Here is a 22,115-nt window from a genome sequence, read left to right as displayed (position 1 = left end):
GGAGCTGCTGGAGCAAGAGGGGCGTGATGTTACCGTGGCTCTGGACACCTTATTCCTAGGCAGCACCTGTGAGAGTGGCAGTTGTGCCAGCCAGATCAGGCCAGATGCTGTTTCTGGCAGCAGAAGAGAGGGACACTGCTGTGCACACCTGGCTCAAGATGGCACACGCATTTATTAGCCAGGCATATGCATGTTCATCAGCAAAGGGTTACATGCTTCTGCAAAATGTGTTACTTTGGGCAGCCCCAGAGCCTCTAAAACAGGGAACGGAGCTGGGGAAGGGTCTGGAGCACAGGTGTGACAAGGAGCGGCTGAGGGAGCTGGGGGGCGCTGAGCCTGGAGAAAAGGAGGCTCAGGGGGCACCTTCTCGCTCTCTCCAACTCCCTGTGACAGGAAGGTGCAGCCAGGTGAGGGTTGGTCTGTGCTCCCAGGGAGCAAGGGACAGGACAAGAGGAAACGGCCCCAAGTGTGCCAGGGGAGGTTTGGATTGGGTGTTACAGGAGAGCTGTGAGAGAAGGGTTTGTTTCTGATGGTCTCTGTCAGACAGTCTCAGTTCTGGAGTATGTGGTAGGTTTGGCAAAGACACAGCAGAGGCTTTGCTTTTGAAGACAAAAGCTCAAAACCACAGTGTAGTCTTCAGGCTTGAATACCAGCAAGGGCCATGAGACACCTTCTTTGTGTAAGACAAGGAAATGGTATTGTTGGTGTGAACTGCTGCACAAATAGAGTCTGCTTTGGCCACATCAGCCAGACTGCCATCAGTCACTAAAGGACTGCTCACCACAAGAGCCGTTTCCCTGCCAGGCATGCCCTCGTTGCAGAGAGCTGCTTTGCACACTGGAGGAGGGGACACTTTGCTGTGGGTTTTGTCCGAGAAGGAGAAATCCTGTGAATTTTCACTTGCTTCAGCAAGCAAAATTGCTTTCCTCAACCACCCTGGAAATGTCCAGCACCGGAATAGATCCTGATAGACATTTTGTTGGTACGGGATTGTGCAAGGAGAACTGGTGTGATTTTTTGCAAGGCTGGAGCTGTGGGAGATGGCAGGCTATGGGGCTGTGTGGAGCATGCCCTCCATGTCTTCTCCATTGAATTTGGGGAGGTGAAAGGTGAACAGGGCTATCTTTGGGCCCAGGAATGAGCCCTCTCCTAGGAAGCCAGGCAGAAACATCAGCTTTCCGTTGGGATTTTTGTGCTGCTCTTGTGCTCTGTTTTTCCAAGACTTACCTCGGAGGATCTGCACTGTTCTCTTACGGGTCCTCTTTTGGTGTGTACTGGTCGGTGTCCATAGCCAAACGGAGTTTGTAGGACTTTTCTTTTGTGGGCACAGGGAGGGCGCAGCAGGAACACTGACAAGAGAAAAATCTTTTTAAAGACTCGCCTGGAGTATTTCTGAACAGCAACCCAGAGATGTCTCCTGGGCTGTGTTCTAAGTCACTTCCTGGGAAGCTGGGTCCCCCCCAGGGCAGACAGTGGCCCAGGGGAGCAGCAGCCGAGTGCTCTGAGAGCGCGTGAGCCCATCAGTCTTTGCCTCTTGGCACACAGAGTTTGCAGGGCAAGTGTCAAGCCCTCTGCTCTTTCCTTCTGTGCAGGTCCTGCTGGAAAAGCAGAAGGTGAATTCTTTATCAGAGACACTGCTCCAAACTCGGGGACAGCTAAGCCTAGCCTGCCAGCAGGTGCAGCAGCTCAGGCAGGAGGTGAAAGAGCAGCAAGAGAAGGGGCAGGTAAGTCTGAGCAGGCAGGGAACAGAGTGCAGGGCAGTGGCAGGGGCACAAAAGGCAGGTACTGGGAGTGAGGAGGCAAGGGCTGCTTCAGGCCCTGGCAGCACAGAGCCTGGCAAGCTCCAGAGCTCAGGCCCGGGAAAGAAGGCTTGCAATGGAAGCAGAGCTGGGTAGAGAAGCCAAAAGAAGTCGCTGAAGGAATGGGATTTTGAGACAGCAAGTGGGAAAAGCTGAGCCTGAGGGCAGGTCCCAGGAAGTTGCTCTGCATTTTGTTGCCAGACCATCGAGGCAAAGCTGCAAGCTGAGCTGCAGGAAGCTCGGAGGGAAATCCAGGCAGCGCAGAAGAGGCACAAGGAAGAACTACGAGGCATCAAAGAGGAAATGAATCTCCTCCTTGAGCAGAGGGAGGCTCTACAAAAGCAGGTGAGTGAAACAGCAGTGGCACTGCAGCATCCAGCAGGGGGTCTGTGCCCTTCTTGCTTTTCCATGGCAGAGCAGCAGCTGCTGGGGTGGTCCCTGGGGCTGCCTCGTGCTCTGGGCTCCTTGGCAGCTGCTCTGCAGGACCCTCAGTGCTCTGCTGAATCTCAGCTGCTGCCCTGGACAGCTGGGCTAGTCCTCTGGGCTGTTGGCCAGCAACCATCAGCATGGATTCCTGCTGGCCTCTTCTTGCTAGCCTTGGTGTGGGAGGTGCTTTTTCAGGTGCCCTTGGTGGGCCACGTAGAGATTGAAACAAGTTGTGTGTATGCATTGTGAATCTGGTGCTCTGAGGACAGGGAGAAATGGAAAGTTGGCCTGTGCCTTTTCTCACAGCCTCTGCTGTGGCTGGCAGTGACAGGCTGTGGCTGTAGCCTCTGACTGCTTTGTTCTGTTTGACTGGAGGTGGGAGAGTTGACATCTCAGCTGGCAGCCTCCAGAGAGTCCCAGGCAACGATTGTTCAGAGAGCCCAGCAAGATGTGAGCTGGGCCCAGGAGCAGTCAAGGCAGAAGCTGTTAGAGGTTGAGCACCTCCAGAAGATGCTGGAGGAGGCAGAACATCAGAACAAGGAGCTGCAAGTGCACCTGAAGAACTTGGAGCTGGAAGGGAGTCACTGGGAAGAAGTGGCACGCCAAAATTCAGGATTTCGGGCTTCCTTGGACGCCCTAGAGAAGGAAAAAGCCAGGTAAATGAAAGCCTGTGGGACTCTGCCTTGTGGGAATGGATTCCCTCTTTGCCATCTTTGCACCTGCCAGGGGCTCTGGCAGCATCTCCTACGTGGCAGAGTTCTGAACTCTCCGTGCAGACGCGTCTCGTTGTCTGGATGTTGTGTTTCATTTTCTTTTCTTTCAAGCCTTCAGTTAGAGTTTTTCTGAAGACAAAGGCTTTTGGAGTAGCTCTTTCCCTCTAGGGGTGTGTTCTGTTGTGAGGTGGGTGTGCTAACACTGCCCAAGCTGCAGTGTAAGGAGCTGGACACATCCAGCAGCTCCGCCTTGGGTCCTGTAACTTGAAGCCTTTGGCATCTGGATCAGCCTGGCAGCCTGATGCCTTTGCTTGGCAGAACCATCTCAAGGCCCTGATTGCTGACCTAGGCCAGATTCCCCTCAAAGGCACCCAAGAACCAAGAATGTCTCTGTTGCATTGTTCCTCAGAAAATGCCCCCAGGTGCCTGGAGGGGCTCAAGCAGGGTCCCTGCCACCCTCCAGAGTCACAGGCAATACTGACTGTGCAAAGAATGCAAGAAACAAGACCAAGGTTGGCGGGGCTCCTCCAGCTGACCAAGTCCTGCCGGTCTTCAGTGCCGCAGGATTCTTCTTCCAAGAAGAAGACAAAGAAAAGGCAGGGCACTCTTGCTTGCCTGCAGGTTGCTGCATCTTCCATCAGGTTGTGCTCCAAGGCTCTGTTGCCACTTCTGCTATCGGCCTGTGTTTCTCCAGCTGGAAGTAGGATGGGTGCTGGTAAATCTTAGGGAACTTCCCCGAGATCCGCTGGCTGTAGGGTGCTGCTCCTCCTACCTGGACATACAAGATGGGGCAAGGAAATGTCTCTTCCATGTTGACCAAACCTTTCCCCCTTGGAGCCTGGGTAGTCAGAAGAAAACTCTTCCTCTCCCCTAATCTCTTCATTGCAAGACTTTGTTAGGTCTGCATTCACATTCCCATCTCAAGAAGAAGGTAGGACATGTAGGCAGGAACTCCCCATTCTTTCATGAATAAAAGCAGAGTGGGCACATGCTGGGCTGTGACTGCACGGGGAACAAACAAACAGCCACGTTGTTTAGACAAACCTCATCAGACAGAGCAGTTTTCCCCGAGGTGGTGCAAGTCCTAAGAGTTCCTAAAATGTGATACCGTGTAGTAATGAGTTGCATGCTTCCCTTTTAGGCTGATTCTGTCTCTGGAGGAAAAGAACCTGTGCCTCAGAACACTGGAAGAAAAGAACCAGGCACTGAACAATCAGGTGTGTCATCTGCATTCTGTGCTTCAGGAGTCCGAGCAGCTGTGTTCTGAGCTTAGAAGACAACTGCTGGAGCTCAACACCCAGGTAATCTGTGCCCTGGCATCCTCTTCTCCAGGGACACACATCATCACCTTTGGCTTGGAGGCCCCAACTGCTTTCCCCTCCCAGCAGCATCCACTGCTGCCGTGTTCTGCCCCGGGGTGCTGCTGCACCCACAGGCCAAGGCTGGATCTGGTGTCTGCTGCCGATGTTTTCCCCCGTTCTCTCCCGGGTCCCAGCAGGAAATGTGGGAGGAGAAGCAGCAGCAGACTCCTTTGGAGCTTCTCCATCCCTCTGTTAGCAGTGTTGTCCCAGATGGAGTTGGTTCCTGTGCTGGGCACCGAGCAATGTGGGCACACAGACGTGGCTATGGCAGGCTGGGGAGGGCACTTCCACCGCAGCCAGTTCAGCCGGTGTTGAGAGCTGCAGCCTCAAGGATGCCCATTGGCTCCCTTTCCCTGTTTTCAGGACATTTGTTTCCATTGGAATCCTTGGCTCTGTGCCTTCTGTTTTGGGCATGGTTTTGCCTGAAGTCATTTCTCCTTTGTTGCTTGCTCTACTGCCTGCTCTGCTGCCTCAGGAGCAGCCCTGTCCCTGAGGCTCTGTGCATCCATCTTCCAGATCCAGGCTGAGCTGGAAGCAGTGATCGAGAAGGCGGCTCTCCAGCCTGCTCAGGAGAAGCAGGAGCTGGAAACTGAGGTGTCTGAGCTGCGTGTGAGGCTCCAGAGCTCTGAGGAAAGAGCAGAGGCCATGGCCACGCAGTGTAAGGCTTTGGAGCTGGAGCTGAGGGAGGTGCAGGCTCAGAGAGACCATCTGAAGGCTCGCAACCAGGAGCTGCAGCAGGAGTTGGAGGAAAGTGAGCAAGGTAGAGCTTCTCCTCTCGCACCCACTGCCCCATCCTGTCTCGCCAGCAGGGATCTCTGATCCCGTGCAGAGCAAAAGTGCCCAGAGATGGCAGAGGGGAAGAACAACCAGCAGGAGATTTATCCATCCAGTGCCAGTGAAAGCGTTTTCTCGAGAAAGATGCCGTGGCTGGCAGTGCCATCTGGCTGTGCTATGGCTGATCCCGTGCACAGGTGGTGCCTTTCAGGTGCTGTGTCTGTGCTGAGGAGCTGTAGCTGGATGCCTCAGCTCGATTCCCCCCAACTCCAGGCCCTGCCAGAGCCTCCAGGCTATTGGCCTCTCTGGAGCAGGGCTGCACAGGCATCCCCGCTCCTTTGTCTCTCTTGGATTGCTCACTCTGCACAAGCCCAAGAGCAAAGACACTTTCCTATTCCTCTGAACCTTGCCCCTTTGATTCCTGCTTTTTTCTCCTTCATTTCTGTCAGCTTTGGAAGCCCTTGTGGCCTTAGGGCCTGCAAACACAGGCAGGCCGAGAAGACAGTGCTGTTGTCCCTGCAGGATGCACATCAGTTTGCCTTTGCTTTGCTGTTCTCATTCTCCTTCTCCTTCCTGCTGCAGCGATGTGGAGGGCAGAACACCAGAAGACCTCTCGAGAAACTGCCCTGGAGAAAGAGGCCATTGCCCTGAAGGAAGAGGCTGTGACTCTTCATCAGGAGGTGGCACCTCTGCAGAGGAAACTGGAGAGCCTGGAGAAGGAAAGGAAGGATGTGCTGGTGAGAAGGACAGATGCCATGAAGGGCCATTTCCTAGCTATGTTTGGCCCTTGTGTTAATAGTTCTAAGGAGCACCTCTTTGCAGTTGAACTTGTCAAATTGCATTCTTCTGAATAAGGAGGAAAAGATGTTGTAGTCATGTCAAAGCCAGTTAGTGCTGAGGCTGCTGGTTTTCCTCCATGCTGGAGTTTTGTGCCCTACAAGCTGTAGTTCTCAATGTCCACACTGGCTCTATGGACATTGCATGGTCTGGGCAATTCCTCGTGTCCAAACCCACGTTCAGATTTCAAATACCTGGACCTGGAACGAGGGGTGAGAAGGCCAAATTTGCTGTTAATAGAAAGGTGTTTGGCCTTGGCCATCAGAGAGCAGCCAGTGGGGAGAAAAGAGAGAAAAGCAAAGTGCTGATGCAGATAAGGACATGTGCCTGCAAGGGGAGAACTCGTCCTGAGTGGCAGCAGAGAATGACAGACTGATGTGGCCATTGCTGCTCCAAGAGAGGGCAGTGGGGCTCTTGGGGATGGTGCCATGGAAACTCTACACAGGAGAGCTCAAAAACCACTCCTGTCAGCCCAACTGCAGGGAATGAATTGCTGGGGGTGTTTGCTCTTCCCTTTCTCCCTGATGGAGAGCACATCCTCATTTAGGCACTGCCTAAATCCTTCTTAGCATGGGCTTGGAATCCTGGCTGCAGTTCTGGCAGCTGCTCCCCAAAGGAACACTCGAGTGGAGCTGCAAGAGGTCGGGGAAGGGCAGAAAGGGAGCTGGGACGGGCTGAGTGAGCTGGGAAAGACTCAGCGTCAAGGGTGGCCCCAGCAAAGGTCTGAGGCATCCCGAGAGGCAGAGAGAGAGGGGCAGCCTTTGCCTGCCTGTGGCAGGAGTCCCGATCTGGTATGAAAAGCAAACCCAGAGAGGGAATGAGTGACCTCCCTGTTTTGGCAGCGTGAACGGGAACTGTACGAGGAGCAGATGGGAGATCTGAAAAAGAAGAATGAAATGAATACACCGGAGATGCAAACTCATAAGGAAAACCCCCAACAATTGGAAGTGGACAGGGAAGCCAAGCAGGAACAGTTGGAGCATGGGGCTGCTGCTTTGAAGGAATGGCAAGAGACCGCTCAAGTCCTGTGTGCTGCACTGAGCAAGAGTGAAATTTCCAAAGGGGCTCTGAAGAAAGACTTGGACATCCTGAAGGAAAGGATTCGTCTCCAGGTAGGCACTGGCATTGATCTTCAGTCCACGTCAACGTCTCTCAGTGATTCCAATGAAGTTTCCCATGAAGAGGTGGGATTCTAGATCCCTGTCAGTCTAGGCCTGCTTGGGCAAAGCAGCCCGGGCTGCAGCAGGCAGCCTTGTGTGTCTGCCTGGCTCCAGCCAGAGACCATTGGCTGCCAGATTGTTTGCTGGCACGCCTGGAACGACTGATGCAGCTCTGGAGGTGCTGTTCAAATCAGCTCCAGGCCAAAAGCTGGGCATGGGGAATTGCTTCTCCCGTGCCCAGGCAAGGGGAGTTGGATTTGGTGTGGAAAGGAATGGAGCAGGTGAGCAGAGTGATGGACTGAAGTGAGCAGAGTTCTGTAGCAAGGGCTGAAGAGCAGCTGCACTGCTGGAGTTTCAAGGATGCTTCCCGAGATGGAGATTTCTGAGGGACAGCTCTTGTGGTGTTTGAAATAAGGGAATCATCTCCTCTCTGAATACCCAGCAGGCTGTTGGAGCAGAAGGGAAGCGGCTGTCAGAGCGCTCCAGGAAGGGTGTGGAATGTGTGCGGGACCAGGTTGCAGCAGCAGCAAAAGACAAGCCAGAGAAGCGTGAGCTCAGGAGAACTTTTGAGGTAAAGTGGGCTTTCATTGCTTCTGCAGAGCCTCAGGCTCCTCTGGAACACAAGCCCATGGTGCCAGGAAAGAAGAGTTGGAGGAGTTTCAAGGCCTCAGCAGTGCTTGAAGGCTCATTCTCCCCCTGGGCTTTGTTGCCCACATTGTGCTCTACTCCCATGTGGAATGCTCAGAACTTTGGGAGAGGGAGAGTTTGCTCCCTGTCCCTGGGCTGGCCGTGCAGGAGCTTGCTGTTCAGATCAGCTCCAGGCCAAAAGCTGGGCATGGGGATCTGCTTCTCCCGTGCCCAGGCAAGGGGAGGCAACACGTGGGGGTGAGCAGAGTGATGGACTGAAGTGAGCAGAGTTTTGTAGCGAGGGCTGAACAGCAGCTGCACTGCTGGTGCTTAGAGTAAAGTGTATTGGCAGTTGTGGAAGATGCAGTATTTTTGGGTGAGCACACAGAATTTGGGGCAGGGATGTTTTTCGGGAAGGAGCAATCTGGTGCCAGGCAAGCCAGCAGGGCCTGACACAGCACTTCCAAGGAAACAGTGCCAGAGGCTTTTGGCAGCCCAGGGTATGGGAGCTGCAGAGGGCAGATGCTGTGAAACTTTGAGCCCAGAGCACAGGAGCTCCCTGTCCTCTGGCTGCCTGCGAGGTGGCACTGGCTGGCTCTGCACAGGGCTCCTGAGGAAGGGCTTGAGCTGTACCTTGTCCTGCTTCCAGGTTTCCCAGGAGCAAGAGTCGTCGAGCAGGGCTCTGGAGCAGCTGCACCAGGAATCCTCTGGCCAAGGGCACGCACTGGCCCAGGTGTGCAGAGAGAAGGAGCTGCTGGGCCAGGAGAAGGCTGCCCTTGAGGGCCGACTGGCAGCCATGGAGTGTCACAAACAAGACCTTTCCAAGCAGCTGGCAGAGACCAGGTAAAGGCAGGGAGGAGACCCTTTCCGGATGCTTTTACCTTGCATGGACAGAAAATGGAAGTCTCAAGAAAAAGAAATATGCCACAATGTGAAGGTTATTTTTCTGACATCTAAAGCCAGCAAAGCTGTCGTGAGCCTTGGGCTTCTGTTTGTGCCGCCCAGCACACTCGTGTGGGAAGTCAAAAGCAAGCCACCCGGCCCTGAATTGAGTAGTAGTTAAACCATGCAGCTGTTGAGTGAAACCTCAAGTTTCTCTTGGGTTTAGTTCCTTGTTCTGGGCATTGAACATCCCTCTTTCCTTCCTAAGTAGCTTGACACAATCCTGATCTTCAGAACTGAAGCTTCATCTTCAGAATTCCAGGCTCTGACCTTGGGATGTTGGCAGTAGCACGCTGCCATTCAGGGGGAAGCCAGAGGCTCCTGCTGAAAATGCTGAGGGCCTTCAGCTTCCAAGCACACTCTTGAGAAGTGTGAGGCAGGACCTAGAGCTGGTTAGAGAGCAGCAGGGAAACCTCTTTGGAATTGTTGACAGCCCCTGGGGATTCTTGCTGAGGGTTGATGGGCACCCACCTGTCAAACCTGCCAAGGTCCTTTTGGATGGTCCCTCTCACTCTCCAAAGAAGGACAAGACTTGGGCTACTGCCTGCTTAGCTGGCAACACTAAAATAAAGGTGGCAAGTCTAGTCCTTGACTGTGCAGAAGCTTAAACTGCAGTCTCTGCATTCAGGTAGTTGTTGTTCAGACAACATAGTGTTCTGAATTTTTACAAGTGCTGCCATGACCATGAGATTTTACTGTATCATGCAAAGTAGTTCTTGAAGTCTCTTAAATACAGGGTGTCTGGAAAATTATGTACCTTTATGTCCATGATGAAGAGAGTTAACAAGTCAGGGGTGAGCCAGGACGAGAGTCTGTTCTGTCCCCCTGCAGAGCAGCTTGGAAGTGCTGATGAGAGAAGGGCTGTGAGCAGAGGCTGGGCTTTTGCTCGTCGGCCCAGCCTGTGTGGGCACAGCTAGCCAGGGTCATAGGTCAGGAACAGCAGCTGAAGGTTCGGCTGTTGAGGTCACGTTGGGCTGGGCTGTCTGTGCTGTGCCAGGCCATAAGGAAGGCCTGGGCACTCCCTCAGAGGGCCCTGCTTTGCTATTGAAATGGCACAAATGGGCCTTCTCTGTACAAGTTTCCATGCGAGCCATTTGGCATTCTCAGGCCTGGGGACCTTGAGCCACGTTGTCCTGGAATAACTGCCTGGGAGTGTCAGGAGCGAGCAGCTCATGTCTCTCCGTATTTGCAACCTGTAGGTCAGCGAAGGAGAGCCTGGAATCCAGCCTGTTTGCTGCTCAGCAGCAGATATCTCAGCTGGAGATCACCAGCAGCCATCTGGAGGCTCAAGTGCTCACAGTCACACAGGCCAAGGAGGCGCTACAAGGTGAGAACCTCGTGTGCTTTGTTTGTGGTGCCGCCCCTGCCTAGAGAAGCTGCTGTAAAGCCTCCTCTGTCTGCAGGGCTTCTGAGGAGCGGTGGGGCTGGAGGCAGGGCCCTCCTACGCCGACACTGGAAGGGCCTGAGTCAGTAAAGGCAGTAAAGACTCTGAATCTTGCTGTTGGTCATGTTTGCAGGAGAAGTGCAGTGCCTCCAACGTGAGCTGGAAGCAGAGAGAGCTCTCAGGAAGCAGGAGCAGGAAGACACAGCGCAACAGCTCTTGCAGGCAGAGCAGCAGTGTCAGGAAAGCCTCAGGCTTCAGGGAACTGCTCAGCAGGTGGAAATAAACAAGCTCCTGCAAGACCTGGTAGGTGACAATAGGCTTCTGAATTGTCCAAGCCGGCCCTGGGGGCTGGTTTAGCACCAGCAGAGCCTGAGGGTGTGAAAGGGCAGCAATCCTCTGCCAGAGGCCTCCCGCTGCTGGGCCGGGCAGGAGAGGCGGCAGCTCGGACTCGGAGGCGCGTGAAGACCCCCAGGATGGTGCTGGGCCACTAAATGCAGCCACGGCTTCCGTGAGGGCGTAAGACGAGTTCCAGAGCAGCTTGGGCAGTGCCCACCCAAAGCGTGGCAGCCCAGGGCAGGATCTTCCCCGAGTCCCACCTGCCACAGAGCAGATGCCAGCGTGGAGCAGATGCCAACAGTGCTGCTGGCTGCAGGCGTGGGAACTCGGTTCCTGTCTTGCTGTGCTCCCACGGTGGACAGAGGGATTAGCTTTGGGCTGGAAGCAAATGGAACAGGCCCCGGTCCTTCAGTCCTTCTGACTGGGGCATCAGGGTGCCAGAAGGTGACACCTCCTTTTCTGAATGGTTGGACTCAATGCTGGTGCAGGTCTTTCCCAACAGAAATGATTCCATGGTTCTGTGATTCTTGCACCTGCTGAGCCTCCTTTTAAATTCCCTGACAGGACACGGTTTCTGGAGAGCAGAGAGCCAGTGCTGTTGTCTTTTCAGGTTGGGGTTTGTGGGAGGGATGAAGCTTCACGTTTCTCAGCGAGGAGCTTGCCTGGGGACTGCAACTTGAAGATTTTTCCTCCCTTCCTCAGGCAAGTGAGCGGGAAAGGCACCATGCAGAGATGCAGGAGACGCTGCAGCAATGGGGAAAAGAGAAGGCAGAGAGAGAGCAGGAGCACGAGAAGGTGCTATTTGAGATGAGGCAGAAAGTTGCCACCCTGCAGGCTCAAAGAGAAGAGGAACGAACTAGATTTGAAAATGCGAAGCGAGAGGTAATGATTGTGCAAGGAGAATTGGTGTGATTTTTTGCAAGGCTGGAGCTGTGGGAGATGGCAGGCTATGGGGCTGTGTGGAGCATGCCCTCCATGTCTTCTCCATTGAATTTGGGGAGGTGAAAGGTGAACAGGGCCCTCTCCTAGGAAGCCAGGCAGAAACATCAGCTTTCCGTTGGGATTTTTGTGCTGCTCTTGTGCTCTGTTTTTCCAAGACTTACCTTGGAGGATCTGCACTGTTCTCTTACGGGTCCTCTTTTGGTGTGTACTGGTCGGTGTCCATAGCCAAACGGAGTTTGTAGGACTTTTCTTTTGTGGGCACAGGGAGGGCGCAGCAGGAACGCTGACAAGAGAAAAATCTTTTTAAAGACTCGCCTGGAGTATTTCTGAACAGCAACCCAGAGATGTCTCCTGGGCTGTGTTCTAAGTCACTTCCTGGGAAGCTGGGTCCCCCCCAGGGCAGACAGTGGCCCAGGGGAGCAGCAGCCGAGTGCTCTGAGAGCGCGTGAGCCCATCAGTCTTTGCCTCTTGGCACACAGAGTTTGCAGGGCAAGTGTCAAGCCCTCTGCTCTTTCCTTCTGTGCAGGTCCTGCTGGAAAAGCAGAAGGTGAATTCTTTATCAGAGACACTGCTCCAAACTCGGGGACAGCTAAGCCGAGCCTGCCAGCAGGTGCAGCAGCTCAGGCAGGAGGTGAAAGAGCAGCAAGAGAAGGGGCAGGTAAGTCTGAGCAGGCAGGGAACAGAGTGCAGGGCAGTGGCAGGGGCACAAAAGGCAGGTACTGGGAGTGAGGAGGCAAGGGCTGCTTCAGGCCCTGGCAGCACAGAGCCTGGCAAGCTCCAGAGCTCAGGCCCGGGAAGGAAGGCTTGCAATGGAAGCAGAGCTGGGTAGAGAAGCCAAAAGAAGTCGCTGAAGGAATGGGATTTTGAGACAGCAAGTGGGAAAAGCTGAGCCTGAGGGCAGGTCCCAGGAAGTTGCTCTGCATTTTGTTGCCAGACCATCGAGGCAAAGCTGCAAGCTGAGCTGCAGGAAGCTCGGAGGGAAATCCAGGCAGCGCAGAAGAGGCACGAGGAAGAACTACGAGGCATCAAAGAGGAAATGAATGTCCTCCTCGAGCAGAGGGAGGCTCTACAAAAGCAGGTGAGTGAAACAGCAGTGGCACTGCAGCATCCAGCAGGGGGTCTGTGCCCTTCTTGCTTTTCCATGGCAGAGCAGCAGCTGCTGGGGTGGTCCCTGGGGCTGCCTCGTGCTCTGGGCTCCTTGGCAGCTGCTCTGCAGGACCCTCAGTGCTCTGCTGAATCTCAGCTGCTGCCCTGGACAGCTGGGCTAGTCCTCTGGGCTGTTGGCCAGCAACCATCAGCATGGATTCCTGCTGGCCTCTTCTTGCTAGCCTTGGTGTGGGAGGTGCTTTTTCAGGTGCCCTTGGTGGGCCACGTAGAGATTGAAACAAGTTGTGTGTATGCATTGTGAATCTGGTGCTCTGAGGACAGGGAGAAATGGAAAGTTGGCCTTTGCCTTTTCTCACAGCCTCTGCTGTGGCTGGCAGTGACAGGCTGTGGCTGTAACCTCTGACTGTTTTGTTCTGTTTGACTGGAGGTGGGAGAGTTGACATCTCAGCTGGCAGCCTCCAGAGAGTCCCAGGCAACGATTGTTCAGAGAGCCCAGCAAGATGTGAGCTGGGCCCAGGAGCAGTCAAGGCAGAAGCTGTTGGAGGTTGAGCACCTCCAGAAGATGCTGGAGGAGGCAGAACATCAGAACAAGGAGCTGCAAGTGCACCTGAAGAACTTGGAGCTGGAAGGGAGTCACTGGGAAGAAGTGGCACGCCAAAATTCAGGATTTTGGGCTTCCTTGGACGCCCTAGAGAAGGAAAAAGCCAGGTAAATGAAAGCCTGTGGGACTCTGCCTTGTGGGAATGGATTCCCTCTTTGCCATCTTTGCACCTGCCAGGGGCTCTGGCAGCATCTCCTACGTGGCAGAGTTCTGAACTCTCCGTGCAGATGCGTCTCGTTGTCTGGATGTTGTGTTTCATTCTCTTTTCTTTCAAGCCTTCAGTTAGAGTTTTTCTGAAGACAAAGGCTTTTGGAGTAGCTCTTTCCCTCTGGGGGTGTGTTCTGTTGTGAGGTGGGTGTGCTAACACTGCCCAAGCTGCAGTGTAAGGAGCTGGACACATCCAGCAGCTCCGCCTTGGGTCCTGTAACTTGAAGCCTTTGGCATCTGGATCAGCCTGGCAGCCTGATGCCTTTGCTTGGCAGAACCATCTCAAGGCCCTGATTGCTGACCTAGGCCAGATTCCCCTCAAAGGCACCCAAGAACCAAGAATGTCTCTGTTGCATCGTTCCTCAGAAAATGCCCCCAGGTGCCTGGAGGGGCTCAAGCAGGGTCCCTGCCACCCTCCAGAGTCACAGGCAATACTGACTGTGCAAAGAATGCAAGAAACAAGACCAAGGTTGGCGGGGCTCCTCCAGCTGACCAAGTCCTGCCGGTCTTCAGTGCCGCAGGATTCTTCTTCCAAGAAGAAGACAAAGAAAAGGCAGGGCACTCTTGCTTGCCTGCAGGTTGCTGCATCTTCCATCAGGTTGTGCTCCAAGGCTCTGTTGCCACTTCTGCTATCGGCCTGTGTTTCTCCAGCTGGAAGTAGGATGGGTGCTGGTAAATCTTAGGGAACTTCCCCGAGATCCGCTGGCTGTAGGGTGCTGCTCCTCCTACCTGGACATACAAGATGGGGCAAGGAAATGTCTCTTCCATGTTGACCAAACCTTTCCCCCTTGGAGCCTGGGTAGTCAGAAGAAAACTCTTCCTCTCCCCTAATCTCTTCATTGCAAGACTTTGTTAGGTCTGCATTCACATTCCCATCTCAAGAAGAAGGTAGGACATGTAGGCAGGAACTCCCCATTCTTTCATGAATAAAAGCAGAGTGGGCACATGCTGGGCTGTGACTGCACGGGGAACAAACAAACAGCCACGTTGTTTAGACAAACCTCATCAGACAGAGCAGTTTTCCCCGAGGTGGTGCAAGTCCTAAGAGTTCCTAAAATGTGATACCGTGTAGTAATGAGTTGCATGCTTCCCTTTTAGGCTGATTCTGTCTCTGGAGGAAAAGAACCTGTGCCTCAGAACACTGGAAGAAAAGAACCAGGCACTGAACAATCAGGTGTGTCATCTGCATTCTGTGCTTCAGGAGTCCGAGCAGCTGTGTTCTGAGCTTAGAAGACAACTGCTGGAGCTCAACACCCAGGTAATCTGTGCCCTGGCATCCTCTTCTCCTGGGACACACATCATCACTTTTGGCTTGGAGGCCCCAACTGCTTTCCCCTCCCAGCAGCATCCACTGCTGCCGTGTTCTGCCCCGGGGTGCTGCTGCACCCACAGGCCAAGGCTGGATCTGGTGTCTGCTGCCGATGTTTTCCCCCGTTCTCTCCCGGGTCCCAGCAGGAAATGTGGGAGGAGAAGCAGCAGCAGACTCCTTTGGAGCTTCTCCATCCCTCTGTTAGCAGTGTTGTCCCAGATGGAGTTGGTGCCTGTGCTGGGCACCGAGCAATGTGGGCACACAGACGTGGCTATGGCAGGCTGGGGAGGGCACTTCCACCGCAGCCAGTTCAGCCGGTGTTGAGAGCTGCAGCCTCAAGGATGCCCATTGGCTCCCTTTCCCTGTTTTCAGGACATTTGTTTCCATTGGAATCCTTGGCTCTGTGCCTTCTGTTTTGGGCATGGTTTTGCCTGAAGTCATTTCTCCTTTGTTGCTTGCTCTACTGCCTGCTCTGCTGCCTCAGGAGCAGCCCTGTCCCTGAGGCTCTGTGCATCCATCTTCCAGATCCAGGCTGAGCTGGAAGCAGTGATCGAGAAGGCGGCTCTCCAGCCTGCTCAGGAGAAGCAGGAGCTGGAAACTGAGGTGTCTGAGCTGCGTGTGAGGCTCCAGAGCTCTGAGGAAAGAGCAGAGGCCATGGCCACGCAGTGTAAGGCTTTGGAGCTGGAGCTGAGGGAGGTGCAGGCTCAGAGAGACCATCTGAAGGCTCGCAACCAGGAGCTGCAGCAGGAGTTGGAGGAAAGTGAGCAAGGTAGAGCTTCTCCTCTCGCACCCACTGCCCCATCCTGTCTCGCCAGCAGGGATCTCTGATCCCGTGCAGAGCAAAAGTGCCCAGAGATGGCAGAGGGGAAGAACAACCAGCAGGAGATTTATCCATCCAGTGCCAGTGAAAGCGTTTTCTCGAGAAAGATGCCGTGGCTGGCAGTGCCATCTGGCTGTGCTATGGCTGATCCCGTGCACAGGTGGTGCCTTTCAGGTGCTGTGTCTGTGCTGAGGAGCTGTAGCTGGATGCCTCAGCTCGATTCCCCCCAACTCCAGGCCCTGCCAGAGCCTCCAGGCTATTGGCCTCTCTGGAGCAGGGCTGCACAGGCATCCCCGCTCCTTTGTCTCTCTTGGATTGCTCACTCTGCACAAGCCCAAGAGCAAAGACACTTTCCTGTTCCTCTGAACCTTACCCCTTTGATTCCTGCTTTTTTCTCCTTCATTTCTGTCAGCTTTGGAAGCCCTTGTGGCCTTAGGGCCTGCAAACACAGGCAGGCCGAGGAGACAGTGCTGTTGTCCCTGCAGGATGCACATCAGTTTGCCTTTGCTTTGCTGTTCTCATTCTCCTTCTCCTTCCTGCTGCAGCGATGTGGAGGGCAGAACACCAGAAGACCTCTCGAGAAACTGCCCTGGAGAAAGAGGCCATTGCCCTGAAGGAAGAGGCTGTGACTCTTCATCAGGAGGTGGCACCTCTGCAGAGGAAACTGGAGAGCCTGGAGAAGGAAAGGAAGGATGTGCTGGTGAGAAGGGCAGATGCCATGAAGGGCCATTTCCTAGCTATGTTTGGCCCTTGTGTTAATAGTTCTAAGGAGCACCTCTTTGCAGTTGAACTTGTCAAATTGCATTCTTCTGAATAAGGAGGAAAAGATGTTGTAGTCATGTCAAAGCCAGTTAGTGCTGAGGCTGCTGGTTTTCCTCCATGCTGGAGTTTTGTGCCCTACAAGCTGTAGTTCTCAATGTCCACACTGGCTCTATGGACATTGCATGGTCTGGGCAATTCCTCGTGTCCAAACCCACGTTCAGATTTCAAATACCTGGACCTGGAACGAGGGGTGAGAAGGCCAAGTTTGCTGTTAATAGAAAGGTGTTTGGCCTTGGCCATCAGAGAGCAGCCAGTGGGGAGAAAAGAGAGAAAAGCAAAGTGCTGATGCAGATAAGGAAGTGTGCCTACAAGGGGAGAACTCGTCCTGAGTGGCAGCAGAGAATGACAGACTGATGTGGCCATTGCTGCTCCAAGAGAGGGCAGTGGGGCTCTTGGGGATGGTGCCATGGAAACTCTACACAGGAGAGCTCAAAAACCACTCCTGTCAGCCCAACTGCAGGGAATGAATTGCTGGGGGTGTTTGCTCTTCCCTTTCTCCCTGATGGAGAGCACATCCTCATTTAGGCACTGCCTAAATCCTTCTTAGCATGGGCTTGGAATCCTGGCTGCAGTTCTGGCAGCTGCTCCCCAAAGGAACACTCGAGTGGAGCTGCAAGAGGTCGGGGAAGGGCAGAAAGGGAGCTGGGACGGGCTGAGTGAGCTGGGAAAGACTCAGCGTCAAGGGTGGCCCCAGCAAAGGTCTGAGGCATCCCGAGAGGCAGAGAGAGAGGGGCAGCCTTTGCCTGCCTGTGGCAGGAGTCCCGATCTGGTATGAAAAGCAAACCCAGAGAGGGAATGAGTGACCTCCCTGTTTTGGCAGCGTGAACGGGAACTGTACGAGGAGCAGATGGGAGATCTGAAAAAGAAGAATGAAATGAATACACCGGAGATGCAAACTCATAAGGAAAACCCCCAACAATTGGAAGTGGACAGGGAAGCCAAGCAGGAACAGTTGGAGCATGGGGCTGCTGCTTTGAAGGAATGGCAAGAGACCGCTCAAGTCCTGTGTGCTGCACTGAGCAAGAGTGAAATTTCCAAAGGGGCTCTGAAGAAAGACTTGGACATCCTGAAGGAAAGGCTTCGTCTCCAGGTAGGCACTGGCATTGATCTTCAGTCCACGTCAACGTCTCTCAGTGATTCCAATGAAGTTTCCCATGAAGAGGTGGGATTCTAGATCCCTGTCAGTCTAGGCCTGCTTGGGCAAAGCAGCCCGGGCTGCAGCAGGCAGCCAGCCTTGTGTGTCTGCCTGGCTCCAGCCAGAGACCACTGGCTGCCAGATTGTTTGCTGGCACGCCTGGAACGACTGATGCAGCTCTGGAGCTGCTGTTCAAATCAGCTCCAGGCCAAAAGCTGGGCATGGGGAATTGCTTCTCCCGTGCCCAGGCAAGGGGAGGCAACACGTGGGGGTTGGATTTGGTGTGGAAAGGAATGGAGCAGGTGAGCAGAGTGATGGACTGAAGTGAGCGGAGTTCTGTAGCGAGGGCTGAAGAGCAGCTGCACTGCTGGAATTTCGAGGATGCTTCCCGAGATGGAGATTTCTGAGGGACAGCTCTTGTGGTGTTTGAAATAAGGGAATCATCTCCTCTCTGAATACCCAGCAGGCTGTTGGAGCAGAAGGGAAGCGGCTGTCAGAGCGCTCCAGGAAGGGTGTGGAATGTGTGCGGGACCAGGTTGCAGCAGCAGCAAAAGACAAGCCAGAGAAGCGTGAGCTCAGGAGAACTTTTGAGGTACAGTGGGCTTTCGCTGCCTCTGCAGAGCCTCAGGCTCCTCTGGAGCATGACACGTGTGCCCAGGCAGTGCTCTGGAGTCCTCTGCTTGTTTCCTTGCCTCTCCCTGTCCCTGCTGTGGGCGCACCCTTTTGTTTGTTCTCTCTGTTGTGGCAGCCCATGGCTTTCACAAAGGCACCTTCACTCCGCTGCCTCCCTCCCTGGCCCCGTGTCCCCGGACACACGCTGGCCTCTCCTGCACAGCCCCCAGCGAGAGCTCTTTGCCCCCAGTGTTGTCTGGTGCAATTGAGGGTCTCTGAGCAGAGATCTCCTCGCCTTGATGTCCAGAGGTCCTTTTGCCCCATGTTTGCTGACAGGTTTCTGTGACCCTTTCTCCCATCCAACGTGCAGGTGGAACACGAAGGGAGGAGAATCAGAACTTTTAGGAGAGTGTTCCCCCACACTACTTTACATTGCCTGTCTCCCAGTCTGACCAGCAAAATGCATCAACCTCTGAAAGACAAGAGTCCTCCAGTAGCTCAGGGGAGCTGCAGCCCTCGTGCTGAGGCACAGCCCGTGGAGAAAGGGGTCAGTGGCCCGAATGCGTGCTTTGGGAATCAGAGCTGGGTTCCTAAATCCTGTTGGAACTCTCTCTCCCAGACCTGTGGTGGCTGAGGGTTGTAGGAGGGAAGGGTTTGCCAGCCGTGAACTGGACTTGTTGATCATCTGAGCTCCGTTCAGGGGCAGTGTGGGAGCCTGTTCCTTTCCCCTTCCCCAGGGGCAGAGTGTTGGTGAGGGCTGGAGTTGGAGGCTGTGTCTGCCCCCACAGCCGGTACCGTGGGGCTGCGGATGCTCCTGCCCGCGTGGGCTTGACTGAGCTGGGCTTTCTGCCTCTTTCAGGTGTCCTTGCTGCAGTCACAGCTGGCCCGAGACCGGCAGGACAACCTGGAGAGCTGTGCAGGGAGCAGGCAGGAGATGCTCCCGTTGAGTCACAAGGACCTCCTTACTTCCTAGGCTTGTCAGAGAGGAGCCAGGGTGCAGCTGGATGCAGTTGTAGCCTCAGATTTTGTCCATAGTTTATGTTTAAAGGATTGCAGGTGTAGCTGTAGGGTTGTAGGATAATAGGTGTAGTCGTTGCAGCAGTCGTAGCCTTAGATTTTGTCCATAGGTTATGTTTAAAGGATTGCAGGTGTAACTGTAGGATTGTAGGATAATAGGTGTAATTGAACCTTTCTACAACTGTGTTCCAGAGGATGAAGGATATATTTATAGAAAAATAAAGTGTTTATTATGATCATGATTAAATGAAAAGATCTTTATCAGAGTTCTTGACTACCCAGTACAGAGAACTATAACTTCCACTATAGTGCATTATATTTGAAGCAACGTGGAAGCAGTTATATTCAAGCCAGCAAAACCTATTATTAATTAAAGATTGATGCTTCTCACCCAAACCAGTGACCGTGCTCAAATATTTCTGTCACCCTCAAGGAGTGACCTTGAGGGGCATCCTCACTCCAGGGAGGAATCTGCAGATGGGAGACACGTGACATGAACCACTTTGGTGAGGGCAGGAGAATCCTGCCATGTGTGGAGCTCTTCCATTTGTCCTTAGGAAACTGCAACCTGTTTTTTCTCCGAGTCACAGAATCTCAGGCTGGGGGAGGCTGGAGGCACCTCTGGAGGTCACCTTGCCCAGCCCCCTGCTCCGTCAGGGCCACCCAGAGCCGGCTGCCCAGGATGTGTCCAGGTGGCTTTTGAGTCTCTCCAGGGATGGAGACTCCACCACCTCCCCGGGCACCTGCACCAGTGCTCGGCCACCCTCCCAGTGCAGAAGTGTGTCCTGAGCTCGGAGGGCCCCTCCTATGTGTCAGTCTGTGCCCGTGGCTCCTGGGGCTGTCCCTGGCCCCATCCCCTCTGCAGCCTCCCCCCGGGTATTTGTCCACAGGGAGGAGATGCCCTGAGCCTGCTCTGCTCCAGGCTGGGCAGTCGCAGCTCTCTCAGCCTCTCCTCATGGCAGAGATGCTGCAGTCCCTCCATCACCTGGATGGCCCTGTGCTGGACTGTCTCCAGTCTGTCCCTGTCTCCTGTACTGGGCAGCCCAGCTCTGGGCCCAGCACTCCAGGGCTGCCCTCACTGGTGTGGAGCAGAGCGGAAGGATCCCCTCCCTCCGCCGGCTGTGACACAGCTCCCAGTGCAGCCCAGGACGCTGTTCTGCATTGCTGCAGGAGCACATTTCTGGCTCATGGGCATCCTGGTGTCCAGCAGGACCCTGCCAAACTTTAGTTTTCCAACTGGGTGGCCCCCAGCAGATACGGGTGCCTGTGGTTGTTCCTCCCCAAGGACAGGACTCAGCACTCGTCATTGAACTGTCACCCTCGTTGAACTGTCATCCCTCTGGATGGCAGCACTCCTCTCTGGCGTATCAGCCACTCCCCCGCTTTTGTGGGAGGGCACAGCCTGCCCCATCACCCAGATGACTAACAAAGGTGTCAGAAAGGACTGCACTCAGCACTGTCCTCCGGGGTACAGCACTAGACTTCATGCCCCTGATCACCAGGGATCCAAGAAGGTAGATTTGGTGCAAGGTGTCTTTGCTTGTATGTACGTATTCAGAAAGATTTGGCACGATTTACAGGGATTTCTGTTCCATATCTCATGTGGGAAAAAATGTAATGATCCATGCTCACTCTGACTAGTGGCAAAAGTGGTCCTGTTGTTGGTGACAGTGGATGTCACCTGCATGGCAGCTGTGCCAGGCTGGTGTGACATACTGTGGGAAGGAGCACTCTGAGGGAGGTAAAAGCTGGGGTGTAGAGATCATTTGAAGGCTGTTCTTCAAGCCATATAAGTCCCTGGTTTGTGGGCTTATATGGCTTGATCAGGGACAATTCCTAGGCAAGGGCTGAAACTGTGATTCTGTGAGCTCCTTTCCCTTCCAGATCAGTTTTTCCATTAATGATGAGTGATCGAAGTTGAAACTTGCCCAGCTGATAATGCACTCATCTTCCTATGACCTTTGACAGGAGGGAGGAATTCTTGATCCTGGAAACGCTCAAGAACTGCCTGAGGATGAGAAGGTCAGGGGTTGAGGCTGTGAAAAGTACATTTGATAGTGTTGGCTTTCGCAGATGGGTTGTGCATTGTAATGTTGGCTGCGTGAGAGTGGTTCTGTTGTTACGAGGGGAGGAGACTGGGTGTTGACTTTCACTGGGGTTTAGAGCTATGTTTAACAGGAAGGTTGTACTGAGGTAGGAGGATGGTTGTAATTGGATAACATCTAAGCAGTGAGGGAATCGAAACCTCTTGAATGTATGGAAAAGTAACAACTGCCCTAGACAAAGACAACTGCACACGCTCTAAAAAGGTGGGACAGGCGAGGAACCATGTTAATTAGTTCAGAAAAGGTTTTAATATGAAAAATTATTTGTAAATATGTAACTAGCTGATGCAATACCCAGGGGTATATAAGGGGGGTTGCTGCTGTTGACTGCGTGCCTCTGGCTGTGGCTCTGCACCCAGTGCTGTTACCTTTTGCTTTTGTTGACTTTGTCCCTTATTAAATCTTTCCAACTTTGAAAAGTGAGTTCTATTTCTCACAAGGGCCTAATTTAGAATAAGATAACTTAGCAAGGTGAAAAGCAGAATCACAGCCCTGGCTGACAGGAGATCAATTGAGCAGGGAACTTGTGATCAACCTCATCTCAGAAAGGACGAATGTGGAAGAAAACATTGTGGAAGAAGAATCAAGTTATCCAGAAGGAGTGAACAGACATTGCTGTGGAAGCAGTAGGGGAGGGGGAGAATAGTCAGGGAGCTCTTGAGCCAGCCATCCACCAGGTGTGAGGACCAGAGGAAGCTACAGGAGCTGTCTGTCATCTTCAAAAAAGCCTGGCCATTGAAGGTGGTTCCTGAGACCAGCAAAGAGTGTTACACCAGTCTTAAAGATGGGCACAAAAAAAGGAGGGTCTGAAGAACTACAGGCTAATCAGCTCCTTTGGAATCCCTGGGAAGGTGATGGAGCAAATGGTCCTGGACACCCTTTCAAGCAACTGCGAGGGAAGGGCACTGGGAACGGCCAGCACAGATTTACCACGGGGAAATCGTGGCTGGCCGACCTGATGGACTCTGTGAATAATGGGGGACCAGGGACGGTGCTGCCTGACATTGCAAAACATTCAACAGCCACACAGTCTCCTTACAGCCGGGCTGGCGAGGTATGGACCGAGTGAGCGGCGAAGT

General features: G+C 53.8%; 1 protein-coding gene across 1 annotated transcript; it reads left to right on the top strand.

Moving 5' to 3' along the window:
* Nucleotides 1-1,410: 1,410 nt before the first annotated feature.
* LOC116452683 (centrosome-associated protein CEP250-like) lies at nt 1,411-19,238 on the top strand. Its single transcript, XM_032127337.1, has 22 exons — nt 1,411-1,509; nt 1,593-1,724; nt 2,001-2,144; nt 2,601-2,881; nt 4,080-4,239; nt 4,816-5,059; nt 5,656-5,810; nt 6,753-7,094; nt 7,516-7,641; nt 8,347-8,540; nt 9,839-9,966; nt 10,157-10,326; nt 11,062-11,241; nt 11,828-11,959; nt 12,236-12,379; nt 12,836-13,116; nt 14,315-14,474; nt 15,051-15,294; nt 15,891-16,045; nt 16,988-17,257; nt 17,766-17,894; nt 18,774-19,238. The coding sequence occupies exons 1-22, from the start codon at nt 1,411-1,413 to the stop codon at nt 18,885-18,887; spliced, it is 3,984 nt and encodes a 1,327-aa protein (XP_031983228.1). The 3' UTR covers nt 18,888-19,238.
* Nucleotides 19,239-22,115: the final 2,877 nt, after the last annotated feature.

Source organism: Corvus moneduloides, chromosome 17 (genome assembly GCF_009650955.1).
Source record: "Corvus moneduloides isolate bCorMon1 chromosome 17, bCorMon1.pri, whole genome shotgun sequence".
NCBI lineage: Eukaryota > Metazoa > Chordata > Aves > Passeriformes > Corvidae > Corvus > Corvus moneduloides.
The sequence above is the reverse complement of the archived record's forward strand: the minus strand, read 5'-3'. Positions and strand labels throughout refer to the sequence as shown.